This window comes from Salmo trutta, chromosome 31 (genome assembly GCF_901001165.1).
Source record: "Salmo trutta chromosome 31, fSalTru1.1, whole genome shotgun sequence".
Taxonomy (NCBI): domain Eukaryota; kingdom Metazoa; phylum Chordata; class Actinopteri; order Salmoniformes; family Salmonidae; genus Salmo; species Salmo trutta.
In genome coordinates this window covers 9,338,091-9,357,567 of record NC_042987.1, presented here as the reverse complement: position 1 = coordinate 9,357,567, position 19,477 = coordinate 9,338,091, and the positions used below count along the sequence as shown (strand labels likewise).

At 43.9% G+C, this 19,477-nt stretch overlaps 1 protein-coding gene across 2 annotated transcripts; it reads right to left on the bottom strand.

The window, feature by feature from the left end:
- Window positions 1–796: 796 nt before the first annotated feature.
- LOC115169449 (C-C motif chemokine 2) lies at window positions 797–19,436 on the bottom strand. Of its 2 annotated transcripts, none has more exons than XM_029725074.1 (3): window positions 19,270–19,436; window positions 2,311–2,425; window positions 797–2,110 (listed from the first exon to the last, which is right to left on the bottom strand). In XM_029725074.1, exons 1-3 carry the CDS (start codon window positions 19,343–19,345, stop codon window positions 1,831–1,833), a joined length of 471 nt encoding a protein of 156 aa, XP_029580934.1. In that variant the 5' UTR covers window positions 19,346–19,436; the 3' UTR covers window positions 797–1,830. The 2 variants fall into 2 exon arrangements, with proteins under 2 accessions (XP_029580934.1, XP_029580935.1); XM_029725075.1 differs by lacking the exon at window positions 19,270–19,436 and adding an exon at window positions 2,539–2,861.
- Window positions 19,437–19,477: the final 41 nt, after the last annotated feature.

The following is a 19,477-nucleotide window of genomic DNA, read 5'->3' as shown; positions in this document are numbered from 1 at the left end:
TATCCCCCTTTCCCTACTATAGTGGCCACTATAATAGAGCAAAAATGGAATGCCTGTTTGTTTCATTCTATTTCTACTTAAGATAGCTCCCGAGTGGCGCAGTGGTCTGGGGCACTGCATCTCAGTGCTAGAGGCATCACTACAGACACCCTGGTTCAAATCCAGGCTGTATCACAACCGGCTGTGATCGGAGTCCCATAGGGTGGCGCACAACTGATCCAGCGCCGTCCAGGTTTGGCCGGCGTAGGCCGTCATTGTAAATAGGAATTTGTTCTTAACTGACTTGCCTAGTTAAAAAAAATAATCCCATGTGCGATATTTAGATGTGTGTGGTCACAAGCGTTGTATTTTAAAGGCTGTCATGGCTGCAACTGCAATGTTAGTGTATTGTTTTTTTCTCAAGACTTGAGTGTCATTTGCAGTAAAGTCTAGGCAACAAATAACATTGGATTGCTTTCTTTACATTCTGCTGTGAGTTAGGTTCACATTAACCACTTTTTATTTTACACACAGAGACTGATCATGTACAATAGATCATATTATTTGTTGTTTAATTAGTTTAAACCTGCATTTCCCCCTGCAGCGATTTTTTTGCATGTTTCAGTGCAAAACAAAAGTGTCACCTTTTTGGGCCCTCACCAGTTTACATCCCTGTATAATGAAAGGAGATGAAGTCATTATTTGGATTCATATTTCATGTTTTTGAGAAGTTATTCATATGGGACAAGTGTCATGTGATAGTGGCTTATTGTGTTGTTAAGACTTAAAATACATCATGACCACCAGGGGACAAACGTTGATTATATCGTTTTATTGACTTAACATAAACACGCAATATTGAGAAGAAAATTACAAATATAAAGATAATTTAAGAGGTAGCAGGGTAGGTGATAGATACAAATTTTACTTTAACACAGACAAGCATGTTATTTACATGTACATTCTACTCATTTATCATGGCGCTGTTGAAGTGAGCAGGGATGTGGGTTATATGGTATTCAGATCAACCATTTGTCTTACATACACTTTCAGTGTATTCCTTCAGAGCCAGCTTAAATACACTTCTACCCATATTTCTACCCTCGGCACCTGTTGCCAGGGCCGTAACCAGGGTTAGATTTTTAGTGAGGTGCGGATGCAGTAAATGAGCTTCAACTTTCAAAACATTTCTATACAACTAAAAAAACGTTAAAATGGTATTTGGAGAACAGAAAAAACAAGCAAAATTGACCCCAGCCATGATCACCTTGGCTGCAGTAGGTTCATTCACCTCAGTCGATCTACAAGCACAAAGCCTATTAGCTATACAATTGTAATGTTATATCCCTTAAAGGGGGGAAATATGAGAAACGATTCACACTGACACATCATCGATGAAAGGAAAACATATGACATGATTTGAACTGTGTTGTTTGCATTTTGATTGCATGTTAATGTAAGTCTAGGCCAATAGGAAAGATAGGCCATGTGGAGATGTACATTCTAGTCATTTATCAGAAGGTCTGAGAAATGTATATAAAAACTAGGCTACATTCCACAAAGGTAGGTGAGGCAACGTACTGTACCACCATCATCCCAAGTGGCCAGTGCAAGAATAAAAATTTGATTTAAAAGTTCTGTGCTATGATTTTTTATTCAATATTTTACTAAAACAGCATTGGTCCCATATATCAATGACACAGAGAGTAAAAAACAACTTTGTGTCCAGTCCTCATTGAAATGTGTATTTATTTACAACATGCCAACATAGGCAGATGTCCTTGCCATTGTATTTTCTTGCTCTTCTCCTAGAGGCAGAAGTCCACCATTTAGACTTAACATCAATTGTGCTCAGTTACTCAATTGGTTTGTTACACCAGTTCTCTTGCGCCCTCTTCCCTCTCTCTTTCCTCCCCTCTTCCCTCCTTTCCCCTTTCCCTTTTTGGCTCCCTTCTTTTGTCCCTTTCTCTGCTTACGTGGCACTGCCGGTGCCATGGTCACTGTCTTGCCCTCCTTTCCCTCCTCCTCCACTCTTTTGATTTCCTTGGTTTCGTCCACCTTTCCCATGGCCTTCCTTACCCAATCACTTCCTGGGTCACCACAGATCTTCTTCCTTTCTATGGTGTGTAACCTGGAAGTAGATAAATCAAGAGGTCAATTGTCTCCTCCGGTGAGGTTATTTTTTATTCACTTTGTCCTTTTCTGATGATGACATTGGTAGTGAAGTAAAACCAGGGGTTATGTATGACATTGTAGGATACTCTCAATAGGACAAATTCTTATCTTTACGGTGTAGTGTGACTGTAGGAAGTATGAATATAGGGTACTCACACTATGACTTTGATGGGACACAGTGCTGTAGTCTGTACGGTGTAGTCCACTACTTTCTTAGGAGAGATTCTTTTCTGAGTCATCTTAAGACAGCAAGTGTTGACTGGTCCAAAGCCTATACAGGGTTATACATGGCAATACATTACTGGTTTACACAGAGCTGCACGTTACATACGCACACCGTCGACACGCACACTCTCAGCCGTAAAATAAGAGGTAAGAACTCACTTGCATCGACCCCGGTCATCCATGTGGCTACACAGAGCAGAGAGGAGAACACCAGACTCAACCTCATTTTCAGGTGTTGGAAGTTTTCAGATTTGAAAGTCTTTACGTATAGAAGTCTTCATGTGCTGCCCAGCCGTTCTGACTGATCGGTTATCTCTTAGCCCTGGCCTTATAGGAAGAGAAAGTTCCACCCACACCATTAGGTCTGATAGCCCCCCCTCTTTCATCTTCCTCTTCTTCCTCCGAAACTATTTCACCCCCCACCCTGTGGTCTGTCACTAACAGAGTAACTCTGCTGTGGTGGTGGAGAGGAAAATATGAGAGCTCACTATGAACGGAAGATTGTGACTAAAAGACCCCTCACAACAAACGCATTAACACACACACACACACACACACACACACACACACACACACACACACACACACACACACACACACACACACACACACACACACACACACACACACACCTCTTATACTAGGCCACAGGTTTCTATTTAGAGACATAGAAGACAGCGTGAGTTTGGTATTGGGTATTTTATTAGGATCCCCATTAGCTGTTGCAAATGGTGCAGCTACTCTTCCTGGGGTCCACACAAAACATGAAACATAATACAGAATGACACAATACAGGACGTCATTAGACAAGAACAGCTCAAGGACAGAGCTGCCATCAATGTACAATATTAAACGCTGGACTCTGGGAATGTGTCATATGATAGTGTACGCTGTGCAGTAGTAATGTGTGAATTCTTTCCCCCCTGAAATGGAGAAATGGAGTGAGGTTTTCAGTGGATGTGGGTGGGTGACAGTAGCAGAGCTTTTTTACATTGTCTAAATGGGGCCTGTAGAGTTACAATAGCTGCACACTGTCTCTCCTTGTCCCATACAGTGAAGTCAATGTCATTATGTCCTTAGCTCAGGCCAGGTCTGAGTTAAACTTCACTGCTCCAATTCAATTTAGTATAGTTGTGTGGCATCGGCTTCCTATGTGACAGACAGAGGATGTGTTTTACCGTGGGCAAGGGTGCATGGCAGCTGTACTTGCTGAGGTTGGACTTTGAAACGGACGCCACATATCCACTTTAACACAGCACTAGATCGACAGGGCTAGGGAAGGAGGGAGGGAGAGAGAGAGAGGGCAGAGCCCCAAATATTCACACTTTTGCACAGCAGTATAGCCACTCCGGAGAGAAGTACTTAATGCCAGGCTGAGTGGCAGTATAATAGACCTGCTTTCCATCTTATTACCACGTCTAACTGAACAGAACAAGACACACAGAGCGAGAGGAGGGTGAATGACAGGATAAAGAGGGGGAGAAAGGAAGAGAAAGATAGATAGATAGATAGATAGATAGATAGATAGATAGATAGATAGATAGATAGATGATAGATAGATAGATAGATAGATAGATAGATAGATAGATAGATAGATAGATAGATAGATAGATAGATAGATAGATAGATAGATAGATAGATAGATAGATAGATAGATAGATAGATAGATAGATAGGGACAGGACGGCAGTGAAATGAGGAGATGTAGAGAGGTATATAATGTGAGGGGTAGAAGGAGAGAGATAAAGAAGGGTAGAGAGGGAGAGGGGCCGAAGGAGAGGTATAATAAAAAGGGAGGGAGAAAATAACTAGGCCCCAGTTGGAGAAAAGAGATGATCATCACATTTGTATTCTCAACCATAACTCTTAACTCTAATGCTTGCTCTGATAGGAGGAGTAAACACTTGAATCCTGTCCCACGTGGGATACAGCTGAATGCATCCCAAATATTAGTTTCCTTTCTCGTCCATCAGTAAACAACATCAAATCTCCAGCGACATAAAAGCCTGAATCACAAGCATCCAATCATTAGATTAGGACTTGGCACCTGCTTTTCCCTATACACTCATTCAATCTGTGTGGAGATATATATTCTTACACACACACACATACACACACACACACACACACACACTTTGAGAGTCATTGTCTATGCAGGAGTGAGAATGCCTTGGTAGAATATTCATTTATTTGTTATTCATTTATTGGTTATTCCCTGGTTCTTTTGGATCACTGACTGCGCTGCAGATAGAAATTAGATTGGTGATAAGGCAGGCGATTGGAATGAGCGCTGCAGGAAATTACAATCAATACTGACTCTCATATCCTCACCCGACATCGATCTGGGAGCTGAGAGGGAGAGACTCATCGTAAACAGCCAGGAAACAAACATGACGGAGATAGAACAATGCACACACATACACACACACACACACACACACACACACACACACACACACACACACACACACACACACATAAACGTATATACGCTAATACTGACACACATGCACACAAATGAAGGGCTGCATTAAATGGGCTTATTGTTTTATAGAACCCTGAGGAGAGTCAGATAAGCGCATGAGAGCCAGACAAATCTCCACCGTACAACACACACACACAGACAAACAGACAGACACACACACACACAGATTTGTTTGTTGTTCTCTTAGTGAATTGATTATGGCTGATCAAAGTTTGGCCTGTCACACAGATGTAAACACAATGCATAATAATAATAATACATGCCATGATTGTTTTGTCTATAAAAAAAAGTCAGCTCATGGCGCTGTTGAAGTGAGCAGGGACGTGTGGGTTGAATGGTGTTCAGATCAACCACCTGACTGTTACATGAACTTTCATTGTATTCCTTCAGAGCCAGCTTAAATACACTTCTACCTACACTTCTACCCCCGGCACCTGTTGCCAGGGCCGTAACCAGAGTTTGAGTTTTAGTGAGGTCTGGATGCAGTAAATGAGCTTCGACTTTCAAAACGTTTCTATACAACAACAAAAAACGTTAAAATGGTATTTAGAGAAAAGCAAAAAACAAGCAAAATTTACCCCAGCCATGATCACCTTGGCTGCAGTAGGTTCATTCACCTCAGTCGATCTACAAACACAAAGCCTATTAGCTATACAATTGTAATGTTATATCCCTTAAAGGGGGGAAATATGAGAAACGATTCACACTGACACATCATCGATGAAGGGAAAACAAATGACATGATTTGAACTGTGTTGTTTGCATTTTGATTGCATGTTAATGTAAGTCTAGGCCAATAGGAAAGATAGGCCATGTGGAGATGTACATTCTAGTCATCTATCAGAAGGTCTGAGAAATGTATATAAAAACTAGGCTACATTCCACAAAGCTAGGTGAGGCAATGTACTGTACCACCATCATCCCAAGTGGCCTGAACCTTTCGAAAGGGAGGAAATATGATGTGATTCACATTGACAAGTGTGTTGCACTATCTGAGACACATTGAGCATTCATTACATGTTTTCATTTGGCCTCTCTGTGAGAGAGGAAAACCTATGACTCCTGGTTGAGTGGACAGACAGAAAGACAGACAGGCAGGCAGGAGGGTGGGCAGTGTGAATGTGTGTAATAAAACAGCTTAATAACACTGCAGAGGTAATTACACTTCTGTAGAGCAGCCGTGCGTGAACTATTATAACACAGTACCAAAACACTGGCTGCCTCCTACCCAATGACTATTCCACAGATAGAAAGTGGCTGTGGAGGTACAATGTGATGCTCCTACTTCACACTGTAGCTAGTGTGTGTGTGTGTGTGTGTCAGCTCCACCCCAAGGCAACCTTTTTCATGACTGAGAGTGCCCACAGGGGTCACAGAACCTTTGATTCCTCTAGCCTTTTATCATTTGCATGTTTAGCATGGTGTGTGTGTGTACTTCTATGTGGGTGGATGTAGTGGCTAGACTAGAGTGTGCATGGAAGTATATAGCCTCGTTATTGTTCTTTTATTGTTATTGTTATTTTTTTTTATTTACTTTATTTCATAAATATTTTCTTAACTCTATTTCCTGAACTGCATTGTTGGTTAAGGGCTAATGGCTTGTACGTAAGCATTTCACGGTAACACCTGTTACCTACACCTGTTGTATTCAGCGCATGTAACAAATAAACTTGTATTTTATTTGATTAAATGGTATGTCATTATGTTGATGACCTTGCTCCTTCAGGGAAGCCAAGGAACAAATGCAGGACGCTACCCCCCACAGCATGGCCTTCGCTTCAGATCAAAACTCCAAACCTACAAACAAATTTTGGCCAAAATTACCCGGAGGGATTACTGCTACCAAGGTTTCCTTTTTCCAAGCTATACGGAGGGTGCTCTAGCAAACAAACAGCAGAGACCTGAGGATACCGTCCAACCTGGAACTGAGTGAGTAGTGTTTGGTCTGATGCTATTTTGAAAGCCAAGAAGAAAAAGAAAAACTTTTTAAACTAAAAATAAAGTACATTACAATGATATATTTTACTTTATGGGGACTGAATGCTGAGTTAAGGCTCCCAGGTTTGCTAGGACAGACCAGATACAACTTCAATTAGCACTGAGGTGTGAAGTGAGATGTGTCCCGAGGCCTTTGGGCCCAAAAAGTGGCAGGAGTCTTTGAAGCCCCATTTGAAGCCCTCTCCCGCTGTTCAAAGACCATCCACTGGAATTTTCTACAAGAAATCTGCCCCCAGAAATAAAAGTTTCTCCCAAGTGGGTGTGACACCTACTCCCGTTGCCTGCTGCACTGCTTGGATTCCACCTGACGATCTGTTCACCGTCTGCCCTGTCGTGTCTTCCCCTGTCTGGTACAGGTACCCCCACCACACTCCCCCCTCTCTCCCGAGCTTTCGCTCGCCTCCAGCACACAAGCACTGTTGGGGCGAGTGACTCGGAACTTACAATGGCTAGCCCCAAGTCGTTATATATATATATATATATATATACTGCTCAAAAAAATAAAGGGAACACTTAAACAACACATCCTAGATCTGAATGAAAGAAATAATCTTATTAAATACTTTTTTCTTTACATAGTTGAATGTGCTGACAACAAAATCACACAAAGATAATCAATGGAAATCCAATTTATCAACTCATGGAGGTCTGGATTTGGAGTCACACTCAAAATTAAAGTGGAAAACACACTACAGGCTGATCCAACTTTGATGTAATGTCCTTAAAACAAGTCAAAATGAGGCTCAGTAGTGTGTGTGGCCTCCACGTGCCTGTATGACCTCCCTACAACGCCTGGGCATGCTCCTGATGAGGTGGCGGATGGTCTCCTGAGGGATCTCCTCCCAGACCTGGACTAAAGCATCCGCCAACTCCTGGACAGTCTGTGGTGCAACGTGGCGTTGGTGGATGGAGCGAGACATGATGTCCCAGATGTGCTCAATTGGATTCAGGTCTGGGGAACGGGCGGGCCAGTCCATAGCATCAATGCCTTCCTCTTGCAGGAACTGCTGACACACTCCAGCCACATGAGGTCTAGCATTGTCTTGCATTAGGAGGAACCCAGGGCCAACTGCACCAGCATATGGTCTCACAAGGGGTCTGAGGATCTCATCTCGGTACCTAATGGCAGTCAGGCTACCTCTGGCGAGCACATGGAGGGCTGTGCGGCCCCCCAAAGAAATGCCACCCCACACCATGACTGACCCACCGCCAAACCGGTCATGCTGGAGGATGTTGCAGGCAGCAGAACGTTCTCCACGGCGTCTCCAGACTCTGTCACGTCTGTCACATGTGCTCAGTGTGAACCTGCTTTCATCTGTGAAGAGCACAGGGCGCCAGTGGCGAATTTGCCAATCTTGGTGTCTCTGGCAAATGCCAAACATCCTGCACGGTGTTGGGCTGTAAGCACAACCCCCACCTGTGGATGTCGGGCCCTCATACCACCCTCATGGAGTCTGTTTCTGACCGTTTGAGCAGACACATGCACATTTGTGGCCTGCTGGAGGTCATTTTGCAGGGCTCTGGCAGTGCTCCTCCTGCTCCTCCTTGCACAAAGGCGGAGGTAGCGGTCCTGCTGATGGGTTGTTGCCCTCCTACGGCCTCCTCCACGTCTCCTGACGTACTGGCCTGTCTCCTGGTTGCGCCTCCATGCTCTGGACACTACGCTGACAGACACAGCAAACCTTCTTGCCACAGCTCGCATTGATGTGCCATCCTGGATGAGCTGCACTACCTGAGCCACTTGTGTGGGTTGTAGACTCCGTCTCATGCTACCACTAGAGTGAAAGCACCGCCAGCATTCAAAAGTGACCAAAACATCAGCCAGGAAGCATAGGAACTGAGAAGTGGTCTAAGGTCCCCACCTGCAGAACCACTCCTTTATTGGGGGTGTCTTGCTAATTGCCTATAATTTCCACCTGTTGTCTATTCCATTTGCACAACAGCATGTGAAATTTATTGTCAATCAGTGTTGCTTCCTAAGTGGACATTTTGATTTCACAGAAGTGTGATTGACTTGGAGTTACATTGTGTTGTTTAAGTGTTCCCTTTATTTTTTTGAGCAGTGTATATATTGTGCATTTTGCTATTTGCCTCATGACTCCTGCATGCTTTGTTGACTACGAACTTTCTTTACCCAACCGTGGGATAGACTATGTTTGTTCCCACACTCGTGACTCTGACTCTCAATTGGTTACACAGACTTTTGGCCTCCCATCCTATTCTAACCACCTCTCACCGGCTTTGTATTCATGTTACCTGATGAAATTGCTTTACAATATGATCTTGTTGCCATCTGATGGACATTCAGATGTCATAAATCAGCACTGCAGAGCTCTTCTTGTCCTATGCCGTGCCTTGATTGTATTACTGTTGATGATATCTGAAAATGTGCATGTACACCCTGGCCTGTCTAATGCTGCTAGCCCCAATTCTGCCTTGTGCTCTGATATCTGTTTCACTGATTTCTGCTCTCGTAAAAGTCTGGGTTTTCTGCACGTTAACACTAGAAGCTTATTACCTAAAATGGATCAATTGAAAGCGTGGGTTCACAGCTCCAATCCAGATGTGTTGGTCATTACTGAGATGTGGTTAAGGAAGAGTGTTTTGAATACTAATGTTAACCTTTCTGGTTATAAGCTTTTTCGGCAAGACAGATCTTCCTAAGGTGGGGGAGTGGCAATCTTTACTTTAGGATCACCTTCAGTGCTCGGTTGTCTCCATCAAGTCTGTCCCCAAACTATTTGATTTGCTGGTTTTAAGCATTAAACTTTCAAATAGTTCTTTGTTGACTGTTGCTATCGTCCTCCATCAGCACCGGCCTGTTGCTATCGTCCTCCATCAGCACCAGCATGTACCCTGTACCCACCCATGGCACTTACCTGCCCTAAGCTCTCTCCTGGCCCCTTACACTAAGTCTGAATTTGTCCTGCTAGGTGACCTGAACTGGGACATGCTTAAACCACCTGACGAATTCCTAAAGCAATGGGACTCCCTAAATCTTTCTCAGATTATTACCAATCCCAAAAGGTTTGACTCCAAACACCCAGAAAAGGCTACTCTCCTCGATGTTATCCTCACAAATAATCCTGATAGGTATCAGTCTGGTGTTTTCTGTAATGACCTTAGTGATCACTGTTTTACAGCATGTGTTCGTAATGTAGCTGCTCAGTGAAACGACCTGTCCTGATTTGTCATAGACACTTACTAAAAAACTTTAATGAGCAAGCGTTCCTTCATGACCTCTGTAAAATGGTATAGAATCAGCTCTGTCGAAGACGCTTGGACCTTCTTTTTTTATATTTTCAGTGGTATTGTTAACAAACACACCCCCATAAAGAAAATTAGAATTAAAAACAGGTTCAGCCCCTGGTTCGACCGTGATCTTGCAGAGTTACTCCACCTCAAGCACACGCATACTCAGGCTGACTGGCTGTTGTTTCAGGCAAATGAGAAATAAGTACACTCAGGTTATCCGGAAGGCCAAAGTTAGCTACTTTAAGGAGAAGTTATCTCTCTGTGGGTCTAAACCAAAGAAGTTCTGAAAAAAGGTTAAAGACCTGGAGAATAAACCCTCCTCCTCACAGCTGCCCATGTCCCTTAATGTTGATGATGTGGTTGTTACTGACAAGAAGCACATGGCTGAGCTCTTTAATCACCACTTCGTTAAGTCAGGATTCCTATTTGACTCAGCCATGCCTCATTTCCCGTCCAACATTTCCTCATCTCCCCCCCTTCTAATGCAACTATCCCCGCTGCTTTCTCTCTCTTTTTCCCCTGCCCCACTACAAAGTTTCTCCCTGCAGGCAGTCTGAGTCCAAGGTGTTAAAGGAGATCCTGAAACTTGACCCCCCAAAAACCATCTGGGTCAGATGGTTTAGACCCTTTCTTCTTTAAGGTTGCTGCACCTATCATCGCCAAGCCTATCTCTGACCTTTTTAACCTGTCCATCCTTTCTGGGGAGGTTCCCATTTCTTGGAAGGCAGCCATGGTTCGTCCTTTACTTAAAGGGGGAGATCAAGCTGATCCTAACTGTTATAGGTATATTTCTATTTTTCCCTGTTTATCAAAAGTGTTGGAAATACTTGTCAATAATCAACTGACTGGCTTTATTGATGTCTATAGTATTCTCCCTAGTATGCAATCTGGTTTCCCATCAAGTTATGGATGTGTCACTGCAACCTTAAAGGTCCTCAATGATATCACCATTGCCCTTGATTCTAAGCAATGTTGTGCTGCTATTTTTATTGAGTTGTCCAAAGCTTTTGATATGGTAGACCATTCCATTCTTGTGGGCCGGCTAAGGAGTATTGTTGTCTCTGAGGGGTCTTTGGCTTGGTTTGCTACCTCTCTCAAAGAGTGCAGTGTATAAAGTCAGCCACTTGCTTCTGAAGTTAAGCAGGGTTGGTCCAGGTCAGTCCCTGGATGGGAGATCAGATTCTGCTGGAAGTGGTGTTGTAGGAGGCACCCTTTCCTCTGGTAATTTGTTTTATCCCAATTCCCCAGGGCAGTGATTGGGGACATTGCCCTGTGTAGGGTGTTGTCTTTCGGATGTGAGGTTAAACGGGTCTCCTGACTCTCTGTGGTCACTAAAGATCCCATGGCACTTATTGTAAGAGTAAGGGTGTTAACCCAGGTGTCCTGGCTACATTCCCAATCTAGTCTTTATACCACCATGGCCACCTAATCATCCCCAGCTTACAAATGGCTCATTCATCCCCCCTCCTCTCCCCTGTAACTATTCCTCAGGTCGTTGCTGTAAATGAGAACGTGCTCTCAGTCAACTTACCAAGTTAAATAAAAATAAAATATAAACCAAGGCTCGATCCTAGGCCCCACGCTCTTCTCAATTTACATCAACAACATAGCTCAGGCAGTAGGAAGCTCTCTCATCCATTTATATGCAGATGATACAGTCATATATTCAGCTAGCCCCTCCCGGGAATTTGTGTTAAATGCTCTACAACAAAGCTTTATTAGTGTCCAACAAGCTTTCTCTTCCTTTAACCTTGTTCTGAACAGCTCCAAAACAAAGGTAATGTGGTTTGGTAAGAAGAATGCCATTCTCCCCACAGGTGTGACACCCGCTGGGGGTTTAGAGCTTGAGGTAGTCACCTCATACAAGTACTTGGGAGTATGGCTAGACGGTACACTGTCGTTCTCTCAGCACGTGTCAAAGCTGCAGGCTAAAGTTAAATCTAGACTTGGTTTAATCTATCGTAATCACTCCTCTTTCACCCCAGCTGCCAAACTAACCCTGATTCAGATGACCATCCTACCCATGCTAGATTACGGAGACATAATTTACAGATCAACAGGTAAGGGTGCTCTCGAGCGGCGAGATGTTCTTTACCATTTGGCCATCAGATTTGTCACCAATGCTCCTTATAGGACACATCACTGCACTCTATACTCCTCTGTAAACTGGTCATCTCTGTATACCCATCACAAGACCCACTGGTTGATGCTTATTTATAAAACCCTCTTAGGCCTCACTCCCCCCTATCTGAGATATCTACAGCAGCCGTCATCCTCCACATACAGCACCCGTTCTGCCAGTCAAATTCTGTTAAAGGTTCCCAAAGCACACACATCCCTGGGTCGCTCCTCTTTTCAGTTCGCTGCAGCTAGCGACTGGAACAAGCTGCAACAAACACTCAAACTGGACAGTTTTATCTCAATCTCTTCATTCAAAGACTCAATCATGGACACTCTTACTGACAGTTGTGGCTGCTTTGCGTGATGTATTGTTGTCTCTATCTTCTTGCCCTTTGTACTGTTGTCTGTGACCAGTAATGTTTGTACCATGTTTTGTGCTACCATGTTGTGTTGCTACCATGTTGTTGTCATATTGTGTTGCTGCCTTGCTATGTTGTCTTAGGTCTCTCTTTATGTAGTGTTGTCTCTCTTGTCGGGATGTGTTTTGTCCTATACTTATATATTTACACTTCCAGTCAAAAGTTGTAGAACACCTACACGTTCAAGGGTTTTTCTTTATTTTTACTATTTTCTACATTGTAGAATAACTGTGAAGTCATCAAAACTATGAAATATCACATATGGAATCATGTAGTAACTTAAAAAGTGTTACATTTTATATTTGAGATTCTTCAAATAGCCACCCTTTGCCTTGATGACAGCTTTGCACACACTTGGCATTCTCTCAACCAGCTTCACCTGGAATGCTTTTCCAACAGTCTTGAAGGAGTTCCCCCATATGCTGAGCACTTGTTGGCTGCTTTTCCTTCACTCTGCGGTTAGACTTATCCCAAATCGGGGGCAGGTAGCCTAGTGGTTAGAGCGTTGGGCCAGTAACCGAAAGGTTGCTATATTGACTCCTCGAGCTGACAAGGTAAACATCTTTCATTCTGAACAAGGCAGTTAACCCACTGTTCATAGGCTGTCATTGTAAATAGGAATTTGTTCTTAACCTGTTTGGTATAGGGGGCAGTATTGAGAATTTTGGAAAAAATATGTTCCCATTTTTAACGGCCTCCTACACCAACTCAGAAGCTAGAATATGCATATTATTGTTCAGGTTTGGATAGAAAACACTCTGAATTTTCTAAAACTGTTTGAATGGTGTCTGTGAGTATAACAGAACTCCTATGGCAGGCAAAAACCTGACAAGGTTTCAAGCAGGAAGTACCCTGTCTGACAAGGAGTCGTGCGTCTTACCTCTTTTTATTGAAAAGTAAGGATCTTAGCTGTAACGTGACAATTCCCAGGGCTCCAATAGGCTCTCAGAGCCCGCGAAATAACTGAAGGTTTACGAGGGAACCTCAGGTTGAAATATATTATCGCCTTTTGTAAGTGGATGCTCGGAGGACCTTTCAATGATGCGCGTGCATGAGTCGCTTCTGAGGAGAAATTTTATTCGGCTGTTTAGGCTCAATGCATACTCCCGGTCGGAATATTAACACTTCTCTATGACATAAATGGCATAAAAATTGGTTTTAAACAGCGGTTGACATGCTTCGAAGTACGGTAATGGAATATTTAGACATTTTTGACACGCCAATGCGCCATGCGCGACACCGCGAAAAAGCATTCTAGAACTCACGAACAAAACGTCGCTGTTGGAACATAACGATGGATTATTTGGGACCAAACCAACATTTGTTATTGAAGTAGAAGTCCTGGCAGTGTATTCTGATGAAGAACAAGCAAGGTAAGAACATCTTTCTTATAGGAAATGTGATTTTGGTGGAGGCTGACCTGGGTGGGTGTCTAAATAGCTAGCCCTGTAATGCCGGGCTATGTACTTAGATTATTGCAAAATGTGCTTCATCCGAAAAGCTATTTTAAAATCGGACATATCGAGTGCATAGAGGGGTAATGTATCTATAATTCTTAAAATAATTGTTATGCTTTTTGTGAACGTTTATCGTGAGTAATTTAGCAAACTGTTAGTAAATTCACCGGAAGTTTGCGGTGGTTATGCTTTTTCTGAACGTCACATGCTAATGTAAAAAGCTGGTTTTTGATATAAATATGAACTTGATTGAACAGACATGCATGTATTGTATAACACAATGTCCTAGGTGTGTCATCTGATGAAGATTATAAAAGGTTAGTGCTGCATTTAGCTGTGGTTTGGGTTTATGTGACATGATATGCTAGCTTGAAAAATGGCTGTGTGATTATTTCTGGCTGGGTACTCTGCTGACATAATCTAATGTTTTGCTTTTGTTGTAAAGCCTTTTTGAAATCGGACAGTGGGGTTAGATTAACGAGATTCTTGTCTTTAAATAGCTGTGAAATAGTCATATGTTTGAGAAATTGAAGTTATAGCATTTCTAACGATTCAAAAATCGCGCCACTGGATTTCAGTGGCTGTTACGTAGGTGGGACGAGTTCGTCCCACATGTACTAGAGAGGTTAACTGACTTGCCCAGGTTAAAGGTTAAATTAAAAAAAATTAAAAACCATCTCAATTTGGTTGAGGTCGGGGGATTGTGGAGGCCAGGTCATCTGATGCAACACTCCATCACTCTCCTTCTTGGTAAAATAGCCCTTACACAGCCTGGAGGTATGTTGGGTCATTGTCCTGTTGAAAAACAAATGATAGTCCCACCAAGCCCAAACCAGATGGGATGGCATATCGCTGCAGAATGCTGTGGTAGCCATGCTGGTTAAGTGTGCCTTGAATTCTAAATAAATCACAGACAGTGTCACCAGCAAAGCACCCCCACACCATCACACCTCCTCCTCCATGCTTTACAGTGGGAAATACACATGAGGAGATCATCCGTTCACCCACACAACGTCTCATAAAGACACGGCGGTTGGAACCAAAAATCTCCAATTTAGACTCCAGACCAAAGGACATATTTCCACCGGTCTAATGTCCATTGCGTGTGTTTCTTGGCCCAAGCAAGTCTCTTCTTCTTAGTGATGTCCTTTAATAGTGGTTTCTTTGCAGCAATTCAACCATGAAGGCCTGATTCACACAGTCTCCTCTGAACAGTTGATGTTGAGATGTGTCTGTTACTTGAACTCTGTGAAGCATTTATTTGGGCTGCAATTTCTGAGGCTGGTAACTCTAATGAACTTATCCTCTGCAGCAGAGGTAACTCTGGGGCTTCCTTTCCTGTGGCGGTCCTCATGAGAGCCAGTTTCATCATAGCGCTTGATGGTTTTTGCGACTGCACTTGACGAAACTTTCAAAGTTCTTGAAATGTTCCATATTGACTGACCATGTCTTATTAAAGTAATGATGGACTGTCGTTACTTTTTGTTTATTTGGAGTGGCAGGTAGCCTAGTCGTTAGAGCATTGGGCCAGTAACCAAACGTTTTTTGAATCAAATCCCCGACCTGACAAGGTAAAAATCTGTCTTCCTGCCCCTGAACAACGCAGTGAATCTGATAGGCCGTCATTGTAGAAAATAATTTGTTCTTAACTAACTTTGAATTTGAGCTGTTCTTACCATAATATGGACTTGGTCTTTTACCAAACAGGGCTATCTTCTGTATACCATCCCTACCTTGTCACAACACAACTGATTGGCTCAAACACATTAAGAAGGAAATTAATTCCACAAATTAACTTTTAACATTGCACACCTGTTAATTGTATGCATTCCAGGTGACTACCTCATGGAACTGGTTGAGAGAATGCCAAGACTGTGCAAAGCTGTCATCAAGGCAAAGGGTGGCTATTTGAAGAGTCTCAAATATAAAATATATTTTCATTTGTTTAACACTTTTTTGGTTCATAGTTTTGATGTCTTCTCTATTATTCCACAATATAGAAAATAGTAAAAATAAAGAAAAAACCTTGATTGATAGGTGGTCTAAAACTTTTGACCGGTAGTGTATATATATATTTTTAATCCCAGGCCCCGTCCACGCAGGAGGCCTTTTGCCTTTTGGTAGGCCGTCATTGTCAATAAGAATTAGTTCTTAACTGCCTTGCCTAGTTAAATAAATGTTAAATAAATAAATAAATATAATTCTGAGCTCTCTCTTACCCCCTGCTGGTAGTGAACGTCTGAAAGGCGAGGGAGAGGGGGATAGAGAGCGCGGGAGGATTTGACGGAGAGAGGAGGGGGGGGTAGATATTTAATTAGCTAGAGAAAGAGAGAGGGGGATGTTAGACGGAGAGGAGAAAGAGAAGGGAGAAAGGAAAAAATAGGAGGGAGGGAGAGGTAGGTATTCTATTATATAGATAAAGAGAACTAGACTGTATTTTTTATTTAACTAGACAAGTCAGTTAAGAACTCATTTGTATTTACAACGACGGCCTACAAAAAGGCAAAATGCCTCCTGCGGGAAGGGGGCTGGGATTAAAAATTAAAAATAAATAAAAATATAGGACAAAACACATCACGACAAGAGAGACACCGCAACACTAGAGAGACCTAAGACAACATAGCATAGCATGGCAGCAACACATGACAACACAGCATGGTAGCAACACAACATGACAACAACACAACATGGTAGCAGCACAAAAAAATGGTAAAAACATTACTGGTCACAGACAACAGCACAAAGGGCAAGAAGTTAGAGACAACAATACATCACACAAAGCAGCCACAACTGTCAGTATGAGTATCCATGATTGAGTCTTGAGATGGAGATGAAACTGTCCAGTTGGAGTGTTTTTTGCAGCTCGTTCCAGTCGCTAGCTGCAGCGAACTGTAAAGAGGAGCAACCCAGGGATGTGTTTGCTTTGGGGACCTTTAACCGAATGTGACTGGCAGAACGGGTGTTGTTTGTGGAGGATGAGGGCTGCAGTAGGTATCTCAGATAGGGGGAAATGAGGCCTAAGAGGGTTTTATAAATAAACGACGGGTATACAGAGATGACCAGTTTACAGAGGAATATAGAGAGCAGTGATGTGTCCTGTAAGGAGCATTGGTGGCAAATCTGATGACCGAATGGTAAAGAACATCTAGCCGCTCGAGAGCACCCTTACCTGACGATCTATAAATGATATATCAGTTTTGTGAAAAAGTCAGTCTGTCACATTTTAGGGAAGACCCAGATGCAGACAGTGTCGAAGTAACAAATGTTTATTACTAGAACAGGGCGCAGGCAAAACGACAGGCCAAGGGCAGGCAGAGGTCAGTAATTCAGGTCAGATTCCATAAGGTACAGAACGGCAGGCATGCTCAGGGTCAGGGCAGGCAGAATGGCCAAAACCAGGAAAACTAGAAAACAGGAACTAGAAACAGACAGGAGCAAGGGGAAAATCACTGGTAGGCTTGACGAACAAAAACAGGAGACAAAGGGCTGTGAGACATGTGTTTGATTCTAGACACATGAACAGTGGGATGTATACGGAGGGTACGGGGCAACAGAAGACAAACAGCAGAGGGGCTAATGACCTTGGAGATGGGGAAAGGGCCGATAAACCGGGGGTAAATTTTGTGGGACTCCATCCGGAGAGGCAGATCCCGGGTTGACAGCCATACCATCTGCCCGAGACGATACCGGGGAGACGGGGTCCGGTGGCGGTCCGCTTGTCATCGATACATGGAGGTGGTCTTGAGAAGAGCCATCGGGCTCTCTTCCAGGTACAACGACATCAGCGGACAACCATCTGGGCTGAAGGTATGCCAACCTCTTCCTCTTGCTCAGGGAAGAGCGAGAGCTGATAACCCAGGGAACACTCAAAGGGCGAGAGACCCATGGCAGAGCAAGGAAGGGTGTTGCGGGCGTATTCGATCCACACTAGTTGCTGGCTCCAGGTGGTTGGGTTGGCTGAGACCAGGCAGCTAAGAGTCGTCTCCAGGTCTTGGATGGCTCGCTCCGATTGGCTGTTGGACTGGGGGTGGAACCCAGAGGACAGGCTGGCCGATGACCCAATGAGTGTGCAGAATCTTCCAGAACCGGGACGAGAAATGAGGACCCCGGTCGGAGACCATGTCCACTGGGAGTCTATGGATCCGTCCGGAAGATGTGCTGCAACATGAGCTGGGCCGTCTCTTTGGCAGAGGGTAGCTTGGGGAGAAGAATGAAGTGGGCGGCTTTGGAATACCGGTCCACTACTGTCACGATGGCAGTGTTGACATCAGACGGGGGGAGACCCGTGACAAATTCCAGGGATATATGAGACCAGGGACGGTGAGGGACAGGCAGAGGTTGAAGGAGACCAGTCGGAGCTTGCCGAGGAGTCTTGTTCTGCACAGGAGTCTTGTTCTTGCCGAGGAGTCTTGTTCTGATGCGGAGGCGTCAGGAACCATGGTAGGTCACCAAAAGTGTTGTCGCACAAAGGCCAGGGTCCGACGGGAGCCCGGGTGGCAGGCACTCCAGGACCGAGGAGCGGACCACGTCAGAAACAAACATCCGGATATCTGCCCCCCCCCCCCGGGGTTCGGATGGGAATGCTGCACCTCATGAACATACTTCCCTATTCCCCAGCTGAGTGCCGTCGCCAGGCACGAGGTGGGAAGGATGGTCATTTCTAAAGAACATTTTGAAACTTGCTCTAAGCCTAATCAATAGACAACACACTGACTATCCATGTACATTATCTCATTCTCTCTCTAAATGTTCTCTCTCCCTTTTTCTCTGTCCATCTGCATCGTATCAGTCTATCCCTCTCTAAATCCCTTCTTCACTCCCCTGTTTCTGCGTATCTACTGTCTGTCTGGCCTTCGTCAATTACAGAGTGGCTAGGCAGGCAGGGTGAGAGATGCAGCATGAGATGGAGAGAAGACTGAATGTCTGTCTGTTCTGAGATTCAACAGATCTGTCGATTATTCACCAGGCCGCTGCCTGGCTCAAGGCTAAACACACCACAGCTCGCACACACACACACACACGCACACACGCACCTGGCTTGCTGGTGAATAGCTAATGGGACCCTGAGATAAGGTCAAGTTCAGTGGTGAAAACAGATGAAAAGTTGTTGGTTCAAGTCCTGCAAGGGCTATACCCCCTAAATTCACTGTACTTACCAGTGTCAGTGGTCGTTAACGAGAGAACGACAGTGAAGAGAGTGAGGCACGCTATTGTTCTATGGCACAGCTGCATGGTTGCTATAGAGATGTTCTGTAGTGTTCTCAACTGTGTTCTTGTCTGATTCAGAAGGCTCGAACCCGGCTGGAGGAGAGGAGATGACTGATCTTTCTTGGCCAGAGCCTCAGCTTTTAAACCCTAAAATTA

Coding starts and splice junctions, on each gene's coding strand:
- LOC115169449 (XM_029725074.1), bottom strand. CDS start 19,345: ATGCAGCTGTGCCATAGAACAATAGCGTGCCTCACTCTCTTCACTGTC. Junction 2,426..19,269: donor GTTAACGACCACTGACACTG/GTAAGTACAGTG, acceptor AACCCTGTATAG/GCTTTGGACCAGTCAACACT. Junction 2,111..2,310: donor TGTCCCATCAAAGTCATAGT/GTGAGTACCCTA, acceptor ATCTACTTCCAG/GTTACACACCATAGAAAGGA.